Genomic DNA, 15,945 nt, shown 5'->3' on the forward strand with positions numbered 1-15,945 from the left:
TATTTTTGTCACTTCTCAGAAGGTAACTGCTAAAGGAAATCATAAAGCAGGTAGAAAACTTCATTCTTTTTTATTGTTAATAAATAACTTACACATGAAATATATACTAAAGAACAAACGTTGAATTGCAGGTCAGATATTGTACCACATGCTATTTTTTGAGTTAATTGTAGCAGAATACTCACTGAACAATCTTTTTACATATTTAGTCTTGCATTAGGATGCAGCAAAACCACTGTAAGCCAGCATTGTTTTCTCAGGAGCCATACTCCAAAGAGTAAGGCAAAACCATAACTATTTTGTTTGTAGAAGTGGTGTATCCTTGGAGCAGAATTGCTGAGAACGCTACAGACACATACGAAGACTCTCAATCTTGTTTAATTTCAAAGCAAATGAACAAAGTGGATACAATGATAAGATGACCCCAATCTTCAGGAGAAACTTGAAGTTGAGAGAGATTACAGCTTCCCCTCCTCCCCCCCCACCAAGTAACCGGGTAAATAATTGTAAAACAATAAAGTGAAAAAATCCAATGTATTTTGTTATAAAACGATTTTAGTTCTGATTTGAGTGAAATCTGTCCTCTTCAGTTGTCACCTTCCACTGACATGGCAAGTTCTGCATTTCTTCCTGAAGAGTACTCCAAATTACCCTTTATGGTCAACCAAAAACGGATTAAAGCCTGAAAACACCACACCCAGAGCACCATAAAGTAAAAACTGGCTTTACAGGAATACTTTAGTTAAGCACACACAGGAACCAAGAGTGGGTCTCCGCACCACTCCCGGCTGGCAGCTCACACGTCACAGCCCGGCCGGGGAAGGCCGAGGCTCTGGCAGCCTCAGCCGGGGCTCACATAGCGCCCACAGGTCCCGACTGAGGCTCCGGGCACCGCCGCTGCCTTCTCGCCGCCCCTCTACTCACCCCACGTTTCCCTGGCCACAGCGGGACGGGCGCAAGGAGCCGCCACCACACCCCGCCTCGTCCAACACTCCCGCCCCGCCCAACACTCCCGCGCCGCGATTGGCCCAGCCTGACCCAGCCGGCAGGACTCTCACTTCTGGTTGGCTGAAATCTCCGGGCCACCTGAGGGGTGAATAAGGAGCGGCGTTGTTTCCTGGTGCCAAGATGGCGGCGCTCAGTCCTATTCCTGGGGAAGGGAATGGGGGGAGTGAGGCCTGAGGGAGCGGGCCGGGGCCGCGGGCCGTGCCACGGGTAGGGGGATGAGGTGACGGCCGCCATGGCGAGCGACGGGGCCAGGAAGCAGTTCTGGAAGCGGAGCGGCGCGAAAGTGCCGGGCAGGTGAGAGGAGCCGAGGCCCGGGGGAGGAGGACGGTCCGCGGGCCTGTCCCGCCGCCGGCCGGGGCGCAGGGCGGTGGGATGGGATGGGTGAGCGTCCAGTTGCTGGTGCCGCTCCGCAGGGAGCGGCCCTGCCCGGGTCTGCCGGCGCCGTGGGGCCCGTCTCACTTCGGTGTCTCCCCAACACCGTGTTCCTGCCGCTGAGTTCAGCGGATCCTCGTCGGTCCGGCCCGTGTCCCGGCCAGGGAGCGTATCCGGTCGGTCAGTGCTCGCAGCCAGGAGGTCGGTGCGGGGCCTCCCAGTCCTGCCCTCGGTTGTGCCTCGTTAACTCGGTGCCCGGAGCACTTCGGTGCCGCCAGCCGAAGGTGTCTGGTGGTCTCAGTAAGCGTTAGTTATAACTTGTATCAGAAAAGTTGTTAAATAATGATCTGAACGTGCGTTAGCAGTGTAATGTCATCGTCAAAAGAGTTAATGTGATTTTGGAGTTGTGTTCCCTGGAATATTTGGCATGGGAGAACGTGTTTGTAGCTCTTAGCAATGCTACTGGTTATGAAGTTTTGTGACTTGATGGAACTTATGATATTTTTCAAATACTACGCAGGAAGCTGCACTTTATAGGTATGTAACATATTTTAATTTCTGCTTGATATTTCAAAGTATTATTAATTTCTCAACTGTCTTCCTGAAGTGTGAACAGCAAACCTGGTCATTGGGTCATTGTTTAGAGCTACAAACATGTTCTCCAACCAAAATATTCTATAGAATATATCCTCCAGGTTACATTAACGTTCTTGATCATTACGTCAGATGATTATTTAACAATAAAATTCTTTGCTCCCATCCCTATACTGTTCTCACAATACAGTAGTTCCATTCCTTATGTGCTTTTTTTTTTTGTAAGAAGAATGCATATCCTAGTTCTTGGAGAACAGTAACTCTGTACTTAATCCATTTACTGTAATCTGGCAAAATAATTTTGCTCATCATTTAAGTTCTTCCATTCTCAGTTAAGCATAAGCACTAACTAGTGATGCTTTTGTGGCTCTAGTTATAAACTCTGTCAGTCCACCTGTTCTTGTCTTTCTGAACTTCTCTTTTTGTAACTTTGCTGAGTCCTTTGGGGGTAAAATGCTTTTGAACTTCCTGGATTACACTGGGTCTATGAATAGTTGTGGTTAATTAACTTGGAGGCAACTGCGGGCCTGTGGAAAAACAAGGACACTGTGGAGAATGTGCTTTGGATTTTTTTTTTTTCTTTTAATGTCATGGAGAGGATTGTTGTTGCTTTATGTTTGCGTAGATTCCCATCATGATAATTTGTAGAGTGTTGGAAGGAAAAGGCAGATTCTGCCTGTATGCCGAAATAGAAAGTGACACCTGACCCTGACGTGAGCGTGGAGCAGGACAGTGCAGAGACTTGACCGTGGAGCGTATGGTGTACAGGCATGTAGGAAGACTGGTGGTGGACTGACTTCTTGATTTGCTTGGAATTGTATAAATATTGATAGAGTTTATAAATCATCGCTCTCATCTCTAGGGCTAATTTAACTGCTGTTAGTACCGTCCTAGTAGTATAAGCCTCATAAAATCTGTTGTGATTGCATTTGTTTTACCGTGATTCTGTCTCAGGTTTACTAAGGTCAGAATTGTTTGTGTTTATGTTCTGGAAGTTGGTTTTGATTTGTCAGGAGGCCCTGTTTGTCTCCTTTTATGTGGTTTTTAGTACGTGTTTAGGTAGATGTTAGTGTTCCTTATGATTTGCTACTCTTGCAATCAGAGAGTTTGTAGTAATAATTTCCATTATGACACCACATGTAAATCTTGATTTGTTTTCTATGGAGTGTGTTTTTACTTATAAAATAACTTTATAGCTGAAAACTGTAAGGAAATGAACTTTTAGTTTGTAGAGAATTTTATTATTCACACAATAATATGCTGATTTGTACTGTTAGGTTGTAGTGAATAAATCTGTGTTTGGAAGCTTATTTATTTCTAAGCATTTGTTTTTAGTGCTCCTGTGGTTTTTATTCTCTAACCTGCTATCTTTTGCATTTTTCTTCAAATTTTTTGCCCTTGTACTTTAGAAATGGTTAAGAATTGACTGGTTGGATTTTGGGTGACAAGGGTACATTAAATCTTTGCCGATGTTTCTTTGAGAATTATTATTTTTGCAAGAGATAAATGAAAAAATGATAAATCATAAAAGAGAATTTAAAAGCAGTATAGATTCTTCTTGTGGAGTCAGCTTTTTTTCTTGTTTTAATTCCTGGTCAGAAAAGTAAGTTAGCCTGGTCCTCAAAATAAGCTCCTGTTCAGCAAATCTGTAATTTTTATTGTTACATTTTAGTATACACTTCAGCTTCATTATTTTTAGTGGTATGTAGAATTCTTTGAAATGAAAAACTGCTGAAACATTTCAGCTCTGTTTATTACTGACTATATATTTAAAACACAGAAAACCCCAAAATATATTATTGTTGTAATAACTCTTTCTTTTCCTTTAGTATTCAACATGTCTATGGAGCTCAGCATCCGCCTTTTGATCCATTATTACATGGAACGTAAGTTAACCTAATAGTTGAATATTCCAGAGAATTTGGATCTCTTCTGCCTTCTCTTACTTCTTTCTTTCCTGTTGGCTATACAGCTTATTGTTAGTCTTCCTTTTACAATTTTTTGTCATAATCTTGACTTCTCTGTTCTAATGTCTCTTTTGTGACTTCCTGGTGCTTACCATATTGGGAGAAATGGATCTGCTGTTCAGTTCCTAACTAATGTAGATTGCCAACCTTTTTAGTCCATTTGCAGTGCCTTATAAATTGGAAATTGTGTGATAAATACTAATCTTAATTTAGCAGATGAAGCTTACCACTCAGGTCTAAGTGGCTTTCCTGCATGCATCATTCTATTGATGGGCTGCCTTTATTTGTCTGTCTAAAAGAGAAGTGGGTCAGGTTGTGGTATAGATCATTTTGAGGGAAGGGTGGGCACTTTGTTTATGAGTGAGAAGACAATAAATACGGTAGATTTTACAGTGATTTAAGAGTTAGATAATGGTTACTGGCTATCAGAAAACAATGTACATGAAACTGGCAACATTGTTAAGTGTCATTAGTAAACAAATAAATTTAATGCTGAGAACCCACAACTAATGCAAATGAATGATTTTAATCTCCTTCCAGCTGGGATGTTTAGAAAAATGCTGCATTCTTATGAATAGTGCTTTTTGTATTTTACTTTTTTTTTTTTTGGCAGTTTGTTTTAAGCATTGTCAAGGAAAAGTTGTTTCTGGTTTGCTGGTAGATTTCAAAGCTGCTTTGAAACCAGCTTTGCTGTTAAAATGTTGGGGTATGTGGGAATTTTGAGAATATTGTATGACCAGTGAAATCAATGGCCCAAAGTGATAGGGACAGAAAATAATGTTGGAAGGAAAAGTACTGGCTTGAAAGGAGGTCATACTTCGGGTGGATTTTTTTTCCAAGGGCCGTTTTGAAATGGCACCAAAAGTAAACATGTGCTAGTTAATTTTCAGATGATAGCGAGTTGAGGGCAGTTGAAATGTGTGACCTGAAGGACTGAAGAAAAAGGGATGGGATGAATTGGTTCAAAATGAGGAGTTAAAAAGAGAGACCCAGTAACAAAAGCTAGAAGCTTATTGCTTGAAATGATGACAAAAAAGGAGAAAGACCTTCATGTTTTAGACAATGATAAGTTGGTCAAATGTGAATGTTGTAGCATCTGTTAGGGAAGATGCTCCCTGTAATGCATGACAGAAACATTAATGACATTGTATGAAGACTGTATGGGAATGTTTTCTGATTTCTAATTCTGATAGCCTTAACAGAACAAAGTTAAACTAGTACAGGTGGAAAGACAGGGATGGTCAGAAAGGGCAATTAAATTAATGGCATTAACTTTTTTTTTTTTTTGTTTTGGGAGCAGACTGGGAAACTCAGTTTAACTGAAATCTGAAGGGAGATGTGATTGCTCTGCAGATATTTGCTTCATCTCTCATACTGCATGTTGGCAGGGGACAAAAGGTTAGGAGTTGATCAGGGTACAAGTAGACCAGTAACTACAGAAAATATCTTGCCTATGAGAAGGGTAAAGTTCTGAAGCTGATATGTGCTGGAGTGCCTGAATGGGGAGAGATTATAGATCTAATGACTTTTAAGGTGAGACTTGATTTGTTTATGACAGTGATTTTGTTATGTGATTGTTTATGATGACTTGGGAGTAGACCTAATGACTTGATTACTGTTCCTGTGTTGTTATGCAGCAATTACATTGAAAGGCCTGAAATCTCTACAGAAGTACATTGCAGCAAGAGAAGTGCAATGTGTCCTGTCTATCTTATAAAGTATTCCAGTAGTATTAATTTTTTGAATTTGGATTTTTTTTTTTTAAACATGAAGACAAGGGGAGGACGGATTTGTTCAGCTTCTATTCAAAGCCAAGAAGAGTCAGTGTTTGCCTGCCCTTTTTCTCAGACATTCAGCTGTATGTTGCCACAGTGAATGTGGCAGTAAAATAAGTGGAGGGAGAAAATATTTGCTACCTATATAATGTCAAGCATGGACTGTTGTGTTTTTGGCTCTATCCATAGCATTTTACTTACTCTATTATTAGTTCTTTTAATATCATTTGTGTGTGTGTGGTTTTTTTTTTTTTTAACAGCTTGATAAAACCAGGTTCAAAGCCACCTACAACTCCAGTGAAACTAAAGAAAGTCAGCACCTTCCAAGAATTTGAAAGTAACACAAGTGATGCTTGGGATCTTGGGGATGATGATGATGAACTCTTAGCAATAGCTGCTGAAAACTTAAATACGGAAGTGGTCATGGAAACGGCTCACAAAGTAATTCAAAATCACAGCAAGTTACAGGAACAGCATAAATTTCAGGAAGAGCATCTACAGGAAGAAAAACAAGTAGAATCTGCAGAGCTGACTTCGATTACGTATGTTGATAATAGGCTTGTTAAATCCGTCAGTGAAGGTCATACCTCGAGTTCATCAGGTATGTTAGAAACTGAAAAAGATGTTGAAAGTCAAATGAGGAGAGCCATAATATTTGCCCTTTAAGACACTAACCCCTTCTCAACCTTTTCTTAATACCACAGGAAAATACTATTGATACTGATTTATTTGAGACAGAGACTGCATGCTAGGTTAAACCATCACAGGTGTGTGAGGGAAGAATAATTAAACATTTTGTTTTCAACCTGAGTATATCCATAGTTTTGGAAGAACATTGCATTATTGAATGTGTTTTAATGGTTAAGTGCACCAAGATGTATGCAATTAATAGTATTTCTACTATTGCGAAAAATTGTTATTAAAATGCTACTATATAAAGTATATTGAAAAACTAAATAAAACCATGAGTGTTGACAGGGAAATTCATCCTCATGTCATCTGGTTTGTGGCTGATCTGTAAACTTTAACCAAGAAACCAATTGCAGTGATTTTTCCAGTCCATTTTTTTTCTATGAAAGACGAGAGGGATTGAAACAGCCTGCAGTAGCACAGAGATTTTAGAAATCAATTTGCTTTGTTAATATGATCTGTACTTGATGTGTTTTAATTGTGTGTCGTGGTTTAACCTGGGCTAGCAATACAACCACGATAGCTGCTCTCTTGTCCCTGCCGCCCCCGCAAAAGGGAAGAGAATCAAAAGGGAAGGGAGAAATTGAGATAAACAGAGATAAACAGATTGATTGAGATAAACAGAGTTTAATAAAGTAGCAAAATACTAATACACTACTAGTAAATATATATAAAAAATAGAAATAAAAGATACTCAAGGCAATTCCTCACGAACTCTATCCACAACTGAGCAGCCAGTCCTAGCAAGCCACACCTGCTCCTAAAGCCAATCCCAGATAGAGAAAAAGTGAGGAAAAAAGACAGAAAAGCCCTGAGGCCTCTGCAGGATGGCAAAAGGCCAGGCTAAACATCCTGACCGAACTCTTCTGGCTTGATAGCAAGAGCAAACCAGAAGACCTTACTCTTATATCTGAAATATGATGTTAATGGGATGGAATACTCTCATTGATCAGGCTGGATGTCAGTCAAGCTCTGCCCTGTCCATGCCCTGCTTCCTCGATGCCTCACACCTGTAGGCAGGGCGCTCAGAATGTCCTTGGCTCTTGGACCAGAGCAATTAAAAATGTTAACTCTGTGCTGGGGTGCTATCTGGTTGTTCTCAAACTAAGTCCAAATAATGAGCCTGCTAGCTATGAAAAAGAAAGGTTTCAAACTGCATGAAGAAAATTAACCCATTTTCAGTCAAACCAGCACATTGTGGAATGGTGCTTGGAAGAGAGATGTTCCTCCTGCTAAATCCAAGTCATTTGAAGTCCAATCTTGTGCTATGCTTGAGCTTAGGTTTCTCCAAAACATGATTCTATTTTAAATTTACAAATGAAATTCAGGGTATTAGCAGCCTTCTTGCTAGTTGAGCCTAACTGTTCTGTGGCTTTTTCTTTTCAGATAATGCCAGTGAAAGTTCTTCCATGCAGAGATCACAGTCCCTTCCACAAACTTGCACGCCTCCCTTGGTGAGTGGAATGGCAGACTGCAATGCCTCAGTTACTCCTGCATTAACTGAAAGAGAAGCATCTCGATTAGACAAATTTAAGCAGCTACTTGCTGGCCCCAATACAGATCTTGGTGAGTATTTCTTATAGGAGCTATGAATTACATCTAAATTATTCTTTAACTGGAAAATTGCCCTGTTTGGTGTATTCTTCTGCCTGATAGTTTGGCTAGGGTTCAACATTTAGAATTTATCTTGCAAAAGAAAGACAAAATATAGTTGAATACGTGTAGTATTCGTGCTTGTAATTGCAATCTGCATACATCCTACTAATAAATAGAGTGTTAGATGGCTTCTTGTTCTTTTCTCACATTAATTCTTCCTACTGGACTAATCTCTAGAGAAAAAACCAAAGTATAATTATCTGTGTTTAGTATTAATGCCTCATAAATGTAACAGCATGCAGTGTAAAAATTACTCTCATGCTTGAAAATGTGAATGTGAAAAAAGATGAGGCGTGGAAATATTACTGCTTCTAAGTGAACATTCTTCATGTTCACAGGCTGATACAGTAGTTCTGTGTCTCATCCGTGAAAGCTGACAACATGTTAATGTGAAAACAAATGTATTGTCAGATAACTTGACTGTTCCCTTTGTGCACTGGATTGTAATTGCTGAATAGTAAATACAAGTGCTGAGAGGGTATCGCAGAATCAAATGGCTTTGTATCTCAAGTGAAAATCTGGAGCAAGTAGAAATAGTACACTGTGCTTGGAGAACTTGGCTGGTCACTTACAAGAAGGAGTTTATGTCAAAATAATTATTAAACAAAATCAACTTTGAGTTAGACTGTTCTGGAAGATATCTACAGGAAAAGCATGGAAGGAAGTAGAAACTGCATGTTTTCAGTTCTTGAATTGATGCTTTCCTGTCCTGCAGTGGTCATGAGACTTCTTCAGTATAATATGGTCCAAGTTCTGGCTTTTTTTTCCTTCTGTGCTGTCTTGCTGTGAGATTGTTAATAAAGTAGAACCATGGAAACAATACTAGCTGGATAATACTTAATACTTCAGTGTCTTATAGGACTTTCTTATAAAATACACCTGTGAATAAACTCTGAGGTGCTAAAACAAATCAGATGTTTTATAGAAGCTTGAAAATGGCAATCAAATATCACTTTTTTCCCTTTGATCCAACAGATGTTATGAGCTTTGTGATTATGACTGACTTGAAAGCTAACATTGCACTTAAGGTTGTTGTAATGGCAGAATCTCTGTTACATAAGATTGCAAAGTCAGAGGAAAGACAAAGTTTAGTTTAAACCTGTCCTTTTCGTTTTTGCTGTCTAATTAGATGGGAATAATTTTCCAGTAAATCAAATGTAGGAATTCACATAAAATATTTTGGAAGGGAGTGAAAGAAAATTTCCACTCTTACTAGAAGTGCAGTCACCCTGACTGTTCTGAGAGTTTACTCAGTATTATTTAACCAAGCTGCGTTTTTTTTCCCAGTTGAATTTTCTAAATCTCACATTGAAATATACATAGGAATACAAAATTTGAGTATGCTGCTCATATCTAACAAGCTTTCAATATTATTTCTTGTAGATGTCACTAAATAATACCTCTCTACAGGAAGCTTGTTTTTATCTTGCATTATAAACTGTAATGAGTATGGATTTGGGAGTTATGTGAATTAGAATTTTCAGTTCCTTTTTTTTTAATATGAATATTTTGGCTTTTGTATCTGAGATATATCCAGTAGCATTTCCTAATATTTAAGTAATATTTAAGTAATTAAGTAATATTAAGTAAATATTTAAGTAATTAAGTAATATTAATTAAATATTAATTCATGATTTTTTCTTAGTGAAAGAAACAAATTGGTCACATGCAAATTCTTGCTGAGCATGAAGCTATTAGTAGTAGATCATATGTGATGGTAGGTCTCAGACTACATTATATGTATATTTAAGGAATGTGTGTGTATATGCATATATATGTAGACAAACTTATTTATGCAGATGACCATATTTACAGATCATCAGAATCTGGTGTGTGCATGTGTGTATACATTTTTGTGAGTGCTTTGGTATAGCTCCATGTTACAGTGGAGACTGTTTAAAAAGGAATATTGATTTAATGACAGCAGTATCTTGAGAAACCGGTGTGTTTTCTGTGTGGTGTTTGTTGTTGGTGTGTGTGTGTGGTGGTGTTGTTATCATTTAGAGTAATACTGAAAATTGACTAATGTGGAAGTAGGTAAAGTATCCAAGTAGTAGTGATTGATAGTGAGTAAAGAAGGGATAGGTAGCTGTTCTGTTGCAGCTGGCTCATTGTGTGTGATGTGGAGTGTGTGGATCTTTGTTCTGTGTTAGATCCACAGATAGTTGGATCTTGTTTGTCATGATGAATTGATGTAGTGGGTAGTAGTCTTGGAGACATTTTAGCAACTATTTCTGTTCATTTCTGCATGTAGTAGTTTTGGTTTTGCTCAGAAGTAATAGTAGCAGGAATATTGCTGTTGACTTTGTTTTCTTGATATAGTTTTGCGTATCGTTGAAAGGGATTATGTAACAAGTCCTTTCAAGCAATATAAAAATAAGTTAATCTGTGGAACTGAAACAATGTCATGCACATTTTCAACTCGAGGCTTTTCTATTATCATAACATGAGAAATCAACATAGACTGAAACCACAAAGTAATACAAATAACCTTGAAATCCTTTCGGTCACACTTGGATAATGATTATCCTATTAAGACAGTGTAAAACGCAATGTTAGTCTTGTCTTTCAACTAGAGTTGAAAGAGTGTGTTCTTTCGAAAGAGAACTCCTTGAAAGTTTATGTATACAAATTTGGAAGGGAAGGTTATTTTAGCCATTGAAATCCACTAATAGATTTTGGAGTTGGGTTTGGGCGATAGGTTGGATGTTGTGGAAATCGGTAGCTTCTGTCAACCCCATCAAATTATACACTGAGCAAAATAATATACTCGCTATTGTCTGCAACTGGTATATGAATCCACTGGTAAATATTACATAAATATATAATGACAGAACCATTCTTGATGTTTCTGCGAGCAGTTTTATCCAGCAGATGTTTATATACACAAATAGTTGTTAGAGCAAGGCACAATCTAGAAAAGATTAAAAAAACCGAAACCCCACAATTCTCAGAATATGAAAGAATTAATTATTTTAGGTTACTTAGGCTCTTTATTCATAAATAAGAGTTATTTCCATTGCTCAAAAGTGCCCTTAACTGATTTTTTTAATGCTTTGTAGAGTTGAACTAATAAACCCACTCTTGTAATTTATAATTGCCCTTGTAGTTGTTCTGAGTCTTCCCTTAAGCTCTCCTAACACACTTCTCCATCCTGCAGGCATTTTTGTTGTTTGCATGATAAACAGATGCAAATAATATGCCTTATTTCCATTTGGCACTTTTTATTTGACTATTGCTATGCTGTTATTACCTCTAATATAAATGCAGAAAGTATAATGTGAATTGGATGTCAAGAGTAGTTAGCTATATGAAAAAAACCCCAGTTGCTATAGAAATGTTACTTCTAGGTACATGATTTGTGCTGCAGGAGACAGGTATTCAAGAGTAGTCATATTTTCAATATATGTTCAAGTAGTAATATAATGCAAAGAATGGGGAGATAATCTCATAGAGTTAAAATTGCATAATGAAGGCTGCTAAACAAGCTAAACCATGTCATGGCAAGAAATGTGGGAAGGTAGAAGGAACCTATTATAAGAAGCAGTTTTGATTGGAGAGGGATTGAGGACAGACCCCTGTCAATTAGATGATATTGTGGAATACAGGGTGCCAATTCAGGAAGTGGGACAGGACTGGAGCTGCCTTTGGTGGATAACTCCAGAGTAGACTGTGTGACCCTTGTGTCTGCGTAGCCTCCCGCTCCTGGTACTGCATGCCAGGTTTTTTGGAGAGAACAATTTATACCAGTAGTCTTGTGCAATCAACCTGTGCTTACGCTTGCCTTGCAGTCAATGTGGCATAGATTTACTTTGTTTCAGACCTTGTCTTTCCTTGTAATGGACCTTGGGTTACTGGATGAAGATGGGGTCTGTGCTTGCAGAGCGTTTTGCAAACAAGTGGTTGCTTGAGGAGGAGGGGACGGGACTTAAAGCAGTGTAGTGAGAGTGTCTCTTGACAGATTGCTATTTACTTGTTTAAGAAGACCAGTAATCTGATGGCAAAAAATATTTCTGTAATTTTATAGGAATTACAAACAATGTAATTGATTATTTTATAACAGTAGCTGGTTGACTCTGTGTGCAATATAAAAGAATTCTAGGGTGGTTTTCTTGAAATGAAACTTAGAAAAAAAACTTATTAGATGTGTCCCTTTTTTCCACCACAGTGGTGACCCCTATCGTTGCAGCAACCTGAAAAGCAGGATTTTCCTGTTTGTGATGAGTTTATACATTCTAGATGTGTATTAAACATAGTAATTATATTTTATTTATGGCTCATAAAAACAGTAGTCTGTAACAGCAATCTGTTACATCTTTTAAAACTGTTAGTCAAAATGATGTTATTGACAAGTTTCAGTAACTTTACAAAATGTACTAATGAAATCAACTTGATTAATTTTGTTCCAAGCCTCATTAATTTGTCAGCACTGAACAGCATAGTGATTTATCTCTATGGTCCTAGTCCTTCCGTGTCATTTAGAATTTTACTGTCCCCTACAGTTTTGAACTGTCTGTAGTTGATCATGTTGATGCTTATTCTTCCAATTTGCTGATATATAGTATACAGTGAACGTGTTCTACTGCTGCTTCATGTGACATGCCATTAGTCATATCTATCTTTTCAACTATTATCACTGAAAGGTGTCCTCTCTGATTCCCGTTCTGCTCTGGTTAGCTTGTTATCTGCAAAACATGCTTGCCGTTTCAGCTAATAAACAAGACTAACAAAAAAAGGTGAATACTCTACCAGTAGGCTTTGGAACACTTGTTAAAATTAAACATCTTCTGGAAGAACTCAGTGCTAAATATCCATAAATTGTTCCTTATATTAATTGCTTTTTGCTGCATTAGTATTTTGTCTTCCTCTTTTCTATGGCTTGGTCTTCTCATAACATGTGGTTTCAGGTAACAATCGGTATTTTTCTGGCTTTAGTAGGATTTTTCAATTTAGAGGTATTAATGTATTATTTATCATTGTAACTTGGTGCTAACAGGTTCTTGAAACAATTTTGAGAGCATGTATTTCTTTTATTTTGTAAAGATATTTGATTGACATAGCAGTTGTTGCATTACATAATAAGTGTTGAGAGTTTTAACTAGTTTGCTCTGTAGTGGACTAGTCTTTAAATTTTCTTTTTAGTAAACTTTTTGTGTTCTATTGTTTTTTTTTTTTTTCCTCTCTGTTTTCTGTACCTTCTTTGATTTCAAGCTTTTTTTCAGTTCCCCTTCTATGCCCTTATTTCCTAGTATTTAAAATACCAGTTGAAATAATTGATTTAGTAATTTGGGACTGTAGCTCCTGAAAGGCGCCCTTGTTGTTAGCATAGGTATTAGTGGAAAATATTTTTTTTGCTAAATTTACATTTTCAAAGAAAAAAAAGTAGGAAGCATTATCACAGAAATTATAGAAATTACAGAGCGTGTAATATCATATTATCTCATAAGCGTAGCTGGTTGCCTCTGTGCATTACGATAGAATTCTAGGTGTTTTTTTAGAAATGAAATTAGTTTTATTTTCTGAATTAAGATTAGAAAGAAAACTTAAGTTGCAAAAGTTATAAAAAAAAGTTGTAGTTATTTGTTATACTGTTGATGCTGGGTATATAGATGGCAAACTTTTATTAAAATGTATCTGTCAAAAATGAATCACAGAAAGTTAGAAGAATTCCATGATTGGAGACTGGTTATGGTACAGGGTCATATTAAAGGTACTAAATATGACAGTAATTGTAACTTTTTTCTTTCCTTCAACTGTATCTTCAAGATTATCCATGCAAACAAACTAGAGTAAAACCCCTTTTGTATTATGATACTCGTAGCTTAATTTTAGTCATTTACATCTTATGCTTTTTCAGTGACTTTAATTTTTACATCCATGGCTAGAGAAAAATATAGATTAATATAAATTGCAGCAGCATAGCATAGGGAGTAAAACTGTTTCTTTTTGTACTGAAGTCCACAGAGAGCATTCTGGGTTAAAACTGTTGATCTGAACACCACTCAAAAAGAAATGTGCTGTTATTACAGTCTTTAAAACTCCCATGCTATAGTCATGACAGTAGGTTCCTTTCAGCAAGATGTGAAGTTCTAAACTAATTCTGTTTCCAACCAGGTCTGGATGTAGAGCATTACACTGGGACTGTAACTTCAGATGGTTGAGAGATCACTGTTTAAAAAACAAAAACAAAAATAAACCCAGACCTAAAATTATCATAAATTCCCATGTACACACGAAATTACCTTGGTAGCTACCACTAACCGATCATTGAAAAAACTGAGGATTAGGCACCATTCTACTACAAACTATAAAATTAATGGATTTATTTTTAATGTTGGATAAAGTTTTAGCAGAGTTTTTTGGTGATCACATACCGCTTATTATATTGATTTGTGATCAGCTGTTCCAAAATAGTCTTTAAGCCTTAGCCACATAATGAACAATACACTTCAGATGAGGGATATTTGCTCTGGGTGAGCTGGGAGAAAGGAAGGTACTATATGATGAAGTATTCTTGCAGTTTTTCCATTTTGTGGTTGTAGTGGGAGGGGGGGGGTGTCTGTGGTGTAGTTTTTTTTTTAATTCAGTGTGCTGTCTCCTGTTCTTTCCTCATAGCGTCATGGAAGCTGAATTTATACAGGCACTATATGCAAGCTGCAGTATTATAGTAAAAGAGATTTGGATGAGAAGTTTTGTGTTCATTGTGGTTGCCACAGACTCTGAGGGCGCAGCCTCACCTGCTTCCCCGCACCGTTGTGCAGGTGATGCAGCAGGGAGGAACTTGCTGGTAATGTCACCAACAAGACTGTTGAGAAACTTTGAACTTTGTAGGGACCCTGAAGCTTTGGAACATCAAGATTAGCAGATTACATGTTGTAATGAGTGGCACGTCCTGCTTGGAAGGCAGTTTATCAAGACTCTAGGAAGTATAAGTCATCCTGGATGTCTTACTGCACCATCTCTTCCACTGTTAAACTGGAAACTGTTTTGCCATGAAGTGTGTCAACTTCAAACATAGCTCTAAAGAAGCATCCTTTGAAATTGTAACTTGAAAGTTCAGATTTAGAAAATGCCTAGAAGACAGAATTGTTATTAATTTTCCTGATTGCAAGATATAACTGAAGAATTCCTTTAAAATACTTTTATTGCAATCAAGTCTTGCATATACATTTTTTTTATTATGTGCACTGCTTTTTCAATATGAAAGCCTAATGCCTGTTAAGATAGTTATGTTATGCTGCTGTAGAACCACTGTAGTTGTTTAAGTTTGAGAAGTCCATGGAAGAGAGCTTATATATGAGAAGTGTTTTCTGTGAAAATGTACTTCCAAAGTCTTGCTTTTGTATTTAGAAGGAAGTCCAGAACTGGAAGGTGTATGTAAAAATATACATAAAGTAGTTATTGCCTGGGAAGATAATCATAGTGGAGCACTTTTAGCAAGTGATAGGACAAGATGAAATGGCCTCAAGTTGCACTGGGGAGATTTAGATTGAATATTAGGAAAAAAATTCTTCACAGAAAGGGTTGTCAGGCATTGGAACAGGCTGCCCAGGGAAGTGGTGGAGTCACCATCCCTGGAGGTGTTTAAAAGGCATTTAGATGAGGTTCTTAGGGATATGGTTTAGTGCTGGAGTTAGGTTATGGTTGGACTCCATGATACTGAGGGTCTCTTCCAACCGAAATGATTCTATGATTCTATATTTTGCTGTGTCTGCTTGTGCTGTGCTGCCTTCCTGATACTGATTATTGGTTAGATAGGCACTTGTGTGTATTTTAGCAACAGTGGACATTTAGAGATGTAATGCATGTTCACAGTTAACCAAGAAAACCTTGGGTTAGAAGTTATGGGCTAGCCTTTCATGGGATTTTGATGTAATGGTGGG

General features: G+C 37.7%; 1 protein-coding gene across 3 annotated transcripts in view; it reads left to right on the forward strand.

Annotated features, from left to right (window-relative positions):
- Positions 1 to 1,133: 1,133 nt before the first annotated feature.
- The window catches only part of TBC1D22A (TBC1 domain family member 22A), a 164,011-nt gene continuing 149,199 nt past the window's right edge, over positions 1,134 to 15,945 (forward strand). For all 3 annotated transcript variants that reach the window (XR_013922065.1, XM_080343458.1, XM_080343459.1), the window contains exons 1-4: positions 1,134 to 1,302; positions 3,804 to 3,860; positions 5,977 to 6,317; positions 7,793 to 7,972. Coding sequence is in view for 2 of the 3 variants with exons in the window: in XM_080343458.1 (XP_080199584.1) it covers positions 1,241 to 1,302; positions 3,804 to 3,860; positions 5,977 to 6,317; positions 7,793 to 7,972 (640 nt within the window). In the remaining variant the exon portion in view is untranslated. The remainder of the gene's footprint in view (positions 1,303 to 3,803; positions 3,861 to 5,976; positions 6,318 to 7,792; positions 7,973 to 15,945) is intronic.

Source organism: Nesoenas mayeri (genome assembly GCF_963082525.1).
Source record: "Nesoenas mayeri genome assembly, chromosome: 1".
In the NCBI taxonomy this organism is placed as follows: Eukaryota; Metazoa; Chordata; class Aves; order Columbiformes; family Columbidae; genus Nesoenas; species Nesoenas mayeri.